The 8,326-nt window shown below is 33.3% G+C and overlaps 1 protein-coding gene across 1 annotated transcript in view; it reads right to left on the minus strand.

The window, feature by feature from the left end:
- The window catches only part of LOC117167819 (regulating synaptic membrane exocytosis protein 2), a 124,374-nt gene that overhangs the window by 67,548 nt on the left and 48,500 nt on the right, over positions 1-8,326 (minus strand). The window contains exon 5 of the mRNA XM_033353022.1: positions 6,623-6,863. Coding sequence (XP_033208913.1) covers positions 6,623-6,863 — 241 coding nt within the window. The remainder of the gene's footprint in view (positions 1-6,622; positions 6,864-8,326) is intronic.

The following is an 8,326-nucleotide window of genomic DNA, read 5'->3' on the forward strand; positions in this document are numbered from 1 at the left end:
TATATGTAGATAGATGCTTCAAGATGCTTATTTGAGTTTTCATTCATAAATAAATTTACTGAACCCAGCCTCATTCGTTCATAATATTCAGATTTTGCTAAAAGCGACCTTGCCGCATTTCCCGCTTCTCCCCTATTCAAAATTTTTTCGGAAAAGAGATGTCGACGCAATTAAAAAAATACACTCGAACTCTATACTCTTTTTTAGCCTCTTAACAAAGAAACTTAGACAGACGTAGCGCAGGTTTGAAACAAAGGACTTCAATTCTATTACATGTGATTTAATCCCATTTAAGTGATTGTAAGATGTAATTACTCTTAAATGGTAACATTAAAAATTAGTTTTATTTTGCATATACAAGCAATCTTGCTTATGATACATGTAATTTATTTCTCGAGTTTTTTTACAGTAACACTAAATGGAAGTTAATTATTCCCTATCCCGTCCTTCAATCCACTTTTCAAGCTTGCTTTGCAACTAATTGAAAGAATTTCCAGCCTTATCTTATGTGGTTTTTACGAACTACAAGTTTTTTATGAATTAGGGGAACGGCCGGTACAGTGAACCAATTTTTTCATTTTGATTTTGTATTCTTTAAACAATCTTTTATTAGAATCGAATGAAAGTTATTTCAAATTACTCACTATTTGCGGACATGAAAATAATGTTCTTGTTTCCGAAAAATTACGTTCAGACATTTTTCTCGATTTTTCAACAAATTGTGTAAATTGGTCCACTGTGCCCGACTAGGCAGGTACAGAGAGCCACGAGAGCGGGTACAATGAGCTATGAGAGAAATTGCTATGTAACATATTTCAATCAGTACAGGTTGTAGTGAAATTTCCACATTAAAAAATACAATTTGAGGGGAGGGGGAGTAAGGTTAATTCGGTGAAAAAAGGCATATTTAAAAAAAAAGTTTTGGGGATACAGATAGTGTGAATGTATTCAATTTCCATATAATAATGAAACATTTGAACAATATTTTCCTAAATTTCAGAGGATTTTATTTTTTATTTTGCAGTTTCCCGTAGTACTTGGAAGCTAAAAAACCGATTTTCGCTCGAAAAAATCGGCTAATTTGTTATCGTAAAAATAATAATTAATTAAAAAGGAATCCTCCCAGGGTTACCTGGGAGGATTCCTTTGCATTTTGATTTTTTTTTTGTTTCAGATGATTCTGTTGCGAGTTATGATGTACACCGGAAAATAAATTTCGAGGCGTCTCCGGAGGTTCACTGTCATTCACTCAATTTTAAATATTTTGCAATGAAAATTTAGGAAAATATTGTTCAAATTTTGCATTATTATGTGGAAATTGACTGAACAAACTCACACGATCTGTGTCACAAAAAGTCTTTAAAAACATGCCTTTTTTCACCGAATTAACCTTACCCCCCCCCCCCCCCCCCCCCCTCTTAATAATTGACATATATTTAAAGATTTTACGATCAGGATATCTAAAAAAAAACCTAAACATATTTGAACAGAACAGCTGAGTGATTCACACTAATTCCTTGCGATATTATGTATTCTTCGAGGTTTTATAATGCGTGCTCACCATAGGTAATCCAGATTACAAATACTTACAATGATATTTCCAATTTTTATAAGAAGTAACAACGTAGAACCATTCGCTGGGTCTTCTGTCACTGTTCTGTGTGGCCGCGCTGTTGGCTCACTGTACCTGATAATGCAGTGGTTCAACTGTACCGGCCGTGCACTTTTTAAACTATATTTTGTTTATTTATTACTTGTAATTCATATTTTAATAGTGTGCTATATTAGAATGTTCATATGTATTACAGTAACCTCATAAATAACCATTCCCACTTTTGGACTTATTCTTAATATTTAATTACAAAAATTAGAAGCACAAAAAGATAGAAAGTCATCATCGAAAATCGACATTATTTTTTTCAAATTATAAAATCGCGCAAATCGTATTAAACTTGGATAGATATATCCACAATAAAAAATATATTACCAATAAAATATGCATAAAGAATTTTCAATAAGTAGTTTTTTTTAAAGTTGATTAGTTAACTGTTCCTGCTGGTCCACTGTACCGGCCGTTCCCCTAATTATTTGAAATATAGAGAGAAAAAATCTTAGGTACTGCCGCACCAAAACTAATTAACGGAATTAATGTACGGCCCCTAATATGTAATATATTAAAATTTTTTGCACAATCTTCAATAACATTAGTGTATATTCTCATTTTGTTATGTTATAGTGATTCTTGAAAAATTAGTTTGGAACTACGAAGAAAAGGATATAACAAATGAAACTCTCCCAAGCTTGGTCTAACATCGAACCAATATTTTGCAATTTCATGTCAAATTTTTAGTGTTAATTCTACTTCAAATTCATGAAAAGCCTATCATGAAAACTGTTAAGAACTTAAGAATTAATTTTTTCTTCTTAAAAAGAGCTGTTCTTTTAACTTCTAGAATAGGCTTCTCAATTTTTCTTTTTGTTTACTTTATGATTTTTGTAATGGGAAAATTCACATTTGTTTCTTCACCTGATGAAAGCTTGTTGCGGGATATTTCTACTCAAAACAAAGAAACGTTTTTTCATTTAAGACACCTTAATATGCACCCTGCGATCATGTAGAAAAAATAGCAACATATCAACAGGTTCATGATACCACCCCAATATTCAGAGTTGCTTGACACATCGGACCAAGTGAAGCTAGAAAGGGTTTCAGGAAAGAAAGTGGATTTCTCAATGAACCCTCAGAGAGGTGGCGTGTTATTATCAGTCCAGCCAGTGTGCAGAGTTTGTACGAGAAGAGGTGGCGTTCAAGGAGAAGTTGTTCTGTAGCAATCTTTCGAGGCTTGGTGGGAATTGAGTTGGGTGGCAGCGTCGGTGGGTGGTTAAGAGGCGTTCTGGGCAGAGGAGGGATGTTTGAATTCGCCCACGTGCTAGCTACCTGACGTCACGCAAAACGCGTGGGCGCCGTGGATAGTGGCGAAGAAAGAAGGCTGAAAGGTGGCAAGGGGATTGGGAAGCTGAGGATCAATGCAACGGCTGAACCGGGAGGACAGAACCAGAGAATTCCCGCAGGATGCTACGCGATTCCTTGATACAGGATCGGTAGGATCGTGATGTTCATACCGACGCAACGATGTATCACGATTTATCGTCGCCAAGTATGCCCGAGATTCTCCAGTCGTAATTTCCTATCGAATCTTCTACATTTCTCTACAGTAATCAATCTCACATTATATCACATCTGTTGGATCTCATATTATAACTATATCTCATATACTATATTATATCGAATTGTATCTTTATTATTAGATCTTTCATCTTTCACGATATGTATCTTTTCTGGGGTTATAACTTGCATTCGATATAGAAAAATAAAATTTCTCTTTACCAATTCTATACTTTTTTATGGGGTGCAAAAAACATTATTTTGAGAACCGTACACTTAATGGAAAACTGGGTAGCCGAAACGCCTCATTTGTCTAACTCCTCGACTTTTCAATGATTTTTCTCTAACTAATTTTTTTTCTTCCCGAACACTAATATTCAAATAGCAGCATATTAATCTTGTAACATTTTTAGCATAGAGTTTTTATAAATGTAATAGAAAAATACAATTTCAGATTAAAATGTAAAGATTTCAAATTTATGTATTTGTTTCAACCAAAAAAGATGACTAGACCTTAACCAAAACACTTGTATTTTAACCAAACAATTGCATTTTTTAGAAGACAGTTGAAATATTAACAAAAAAGATGACTTTTCAATTCTAAAGGACGAATTTTTAACCAAACGGTTACAAATTTAACAAAAAAAGAGGAAATTTCAAACAAAAAAGATTAGCTTTTTCTTCAACTAAGAAAAATTTTAGTTTAAATTTCAATACCTAAATTTGAATTTTCAACAAAAATTAAATTTTTTACCAGAATATTTGATTTTTCAACCCAAAAAGACGAATTTAAAAAAAAACAATTGAATTTTCAACATAACAGTAAAAATTGCAACTAGAAATATATCATCAGGGGGAAGGAACTGCAAACAAAAGAAATTGGAAAACCGGGCAAAGAAATTACTAACAAGAATATGATATCATGGTTTCCGTGAAACTTTATTTTCAGAATTCCCTAACTTTTCCCTCACCAATTTTTCAATTTTCCTGACAATTAATAGATATTTAAAGACCAGAATCTTAATCTTATAAAACTTTTAACGTAACAGAATCTTTTATAAGCGTAATAAAATGATTTCAAATAAAAAACAAAAAATTTACTATCCTTAAAAGTTATTTAAACTTCCCCTTATAGAAAGTCCACCATTTTTGCAAGACTTTTTTTCAAAATCTCTGAATTTTCCCTGATTTTCAGGTTCTCCCTGACCTACGGCCACCATGTTATGGCAAAACACTCTCTTAAAATAAAACAATGAAATGTCACTGATTTTCAGTGAAATCTTACTGGCTGAAACATGCAGAAGTGTACCACTGAAAACCAGTGAAATATCACTGGTTCAATCAGTAGAAGTTCGCCATTGGTTTAGTCAGTAGGGTTCACTGGTTACTACCGCAGTAGTCAGTCATACACCTTGTCAACAGTCATCTGGTTAGATATGACACTTATTAACATTCGTCACTTTGTTACAAACCTTTAAATTATTTTTCATAAACAATAAATTCACAGCTCGTTTTCAATTGTGCGATATGCAAAGACGCGACCAGCGAAAAGCGCGTACCACACGACTGGAGGTTCATTTCTTAGCCGCGTGGAGACCTATATCACTGGTATGATCACTGGTTGAATCTATCATTTGACTTCACTGGTACATTTCAGTAACTTTTTTAATTGAGTGACTAACTGGTTCGCAGAGTCAAAGTAAAAAAATCACTGATTCACAAGTGATAACTCAAAATATTAATTCGAACACTGAAAATTTCGTTGATTCAGTTTAAGGGAATTGAGTTAGTTTGTAAATTAAACCAGAAAGGATTACTTAGAACTGACCGAGTAACACGATTAGAGATATTAGAAAATGAGAATGTAAAAATAGAGATCAAATTTTATTTCGGACATATACGTACCATAAAAGTCGCGTTGAAAAGATAGTAACTATTTCGAGTGATTTGTGTTGTTTCTGCAAATTTTCTCTATATGATCAAGGCATAAAAAGTGGCTGCAGTGTTACTGCTAATTAGATGGTACTGGGAATAAAGGCTCATGGGATAAAAATTCTCAGCTGACCCTCTCAAGTAATGTCTGTGATCGCGCTGCAGAGCAAAAGGAAAAAATTCTCTCTTGTGCACTTTTCTCGATGCGCACCTGGTTGAATCGGTTCATGCTTCGTTAAGTCTTGTGTCTAATCAACTGTAAGCATCATTCGTCCTCTCTCACTTTTCTTCTCTTTATTCGCGAAAAACTAGATCAACCACGATGCATAAAGCCAACGTCGAGACGCGAAAACAAGGACGATAAAATATTAAATCGTTCCAGTTCGATTAATTGGATCCACAATTATTTCATTATTCTTACTATATTATAGGTATTATATTTTCATCATTTCTTAGAGATCGTATAGAATAATCTATTGAAATATGATATAACAATCGAGAATAAATATATGTAGAATAAGTCGGTTGCACTTTCCTTCCCAGCGCAGTGGTGTAGAACATTTACATACTTTCCCAATGCAGAATGCAGAGGGCAAAGTTCTTTCATAAATCGGACAAGGAAGGTGAAATTATTCTGCACATTTGTTTGTAAATTCCGAACAAAATCCGCACGCCCCGTACAGGCGAATATATACCCGCCAAACGTTTTTGTGACTGTGCGTGTGTGTATGGAGTCGTGTTCATTTGCTTGGAATTATTCAGCTTTGATGCCACGCAGAGTTTCAAAAGGAGCGAATACCCTTTCAACGTGTTTAGTCTTACTCTCGTATTATTCTATTTTCAGACGTTTGTAAATTTCCATTCATCATGTACAGTAATCTCGACATCAACTGGTGCTCCAAAGGCAACTTTGTATAAATACCTACACATATTTTGTAAAAAATTATCTCTGTAATAATAAACGTCAAAAACTGATTGATTAGTAAAAAAATATACAAAAATTGATCAAATTATAAAATGGATTATAAGATGAATAATATAAAGAATCCGTTTTAGCCAGCAGACCTCGAGTGTTGTAATATTCAATTCTCTGATACGTCTCAACTTTTACGTGTTTGCAGTAAATCATAATTTCATCACCTGACATCGAGTTTCAGTCCTCATATTTTGCTTGTTAAGAAATCCTATTCCAATCTTGCTAAATTGAATTAAATGAATTTTCAACAAGTAAACGAGGATGCAGAGAGCAATAATATTCAATGTAAAATGTATATTATAGACTTATATTTATACTTGTTTATATAATATACAAGTACTTCACTACCAACTGTATAGCTCACTCATTAAATTTTAATCGAATTGAGCAGGATGGTTCTAGTCTCATACTTCTGATACTGAAGCGATGTCTTGAAACAAATCCTTAAGATTTAATTAGACAAAAGGCGGCTTCCGGTCGCATCCAAAATAACTCAACCCTACGGAGTTCGGGAATTCACTCATTAAAATAAAAAACGGTTGACTCACCCTTCTCTGAGTCGTCGGGCTCATCGCTGGCACACTCGGGGGTACTTCTTTCCTCCTCGCTACTGCTGAAGCTTCTTTGTTGCTGCAGAGAACCTTGAACACCAGCTGATGGCGGACATGGTTGAGAGGGGTGTGCACTTTGCGTCTGATGAACTGAATGTTGCTTAGATGGATGAATCGGAGGTCGAGGGCTTTGTTCAATTGGGTGACCGTAGGCCATTCCTACGTCCGTATTCTGTTCCTAGAAAAAACAGTGTTGGAATTAAGAAAATCATTATGTTCAATAATAATCGAACCACATATTTTCAAAATTATTTATATAAAATCTAGAAAGATGAACACACTGTTAAATATGCGAATCGAAAATTGTTGATTTGAAATTAGCTATTTCAGATTTTCCTTCGAATATCATTGAACGTAGACACGAGCTATAAAATATTATCTACTATTTTATTTGGATGAATTTGATTTAAAAAAAGCTAAGTATATAACTAGGTATAATTTGTTCAGTTAATCATATAATATTATCAAAGCTTTGTATGGAACAAGTAGTTTTATTTATTCATAAACTTATAAAATACCAATTGTAATCTAAAATATTGATATTTTCATCCGAAGATGACGTCACAAGTGTGGCGTCAGAGATTATGTATGTGTATGTATAAAGAAGAAAAATCTCTTTTCAAAAAAGATGAAAATCTTCCTTATCGCGGTTGGTTTATTCCTGGGTACCAAACACACAAGCACAAAAACACCCGCGAAATTATTTATATATCCCCCAGAAGGTTTCCAATAAAAAAAGTCGTTCGAAATGATGCAACGTGACTCTGAGAATAACTTAACTTCAATTTAGCCGAAACCTATGTATATTCTTTAACGCGTTTATAAGTATTTAACATATATTTGAACACTATTTTACGTAGCCTAATTATAAAGATAACTTTCGCTTAAGTTATATTTCCAACAAAATATAAACGAAGTTACAGAGATATTTGTAGTATCATGTTGCATCATGTCAAACTACATTTTGTTTGTAAACCTGAACAATTTTCAGTGCGATCATGTTAAATCAAGCTTTAACATATTTAACCGTGATCGAACATTTACAATTTTAAAAACTTCACTTTGGATAATAATTTCAATATTAATGATTTATTTGTTGTATGCATATTTATTTATCACTTATTATAATTATTTAATATTTTCAAATTCGCTTTCTGACCAAAATTTTGAAATTTACAACATTGATACTTAAAAATGATAACGGAATCAAAAATACGATTTGCTTTTAAAACCAAAGAAAAAAATACAAATTTCCTTAAATTCTCTGAACTCCAATTTGTCTGACCAAACTCGAGTGTATCTACTGATATACCTATATTCCATTATTTTTGCCAATATATTAATATTATTTTTCTTAATATTATTATTAATCTTTATTGCTAATCATGAATTTACTGCTGAATAAGAATTTTTGGCTCCGATATTCTTCAAACATTCATTTTAAAATAGGCTGACAAACTCCCACTTTATCTACTGGGGATTGAAAACCGCTCACAACCGCTATCCTATCCGCCTTAGAAACTGTGAGATTAAAACAACAACAAATGAGACTCCGGATTCTATAACCACGCATAAAATTTGCCTGGCCGCTTCAGGCCGCTCGAGTTGGCCCCTGATGGCTTGAAAATCAGTTTTCGAAAA

Source organism: Belonocnema kinseyi, chromosome 2 (assembly GCF_010883055.1).
Source record: "Belonocnema kinseyi isolate 2016_QV_RU_SX_M_011 chromosome 2, B_treatae_v1, whole genome shotgun sequence".
Classification (NCBI taxonomy): domain Eukaryota; kingdom Metazoa; phylum Arthropoda; class Insecta; order Hymenoptera; family Cynipidae; genus Belonocnema; species Belonocnema kinseyi.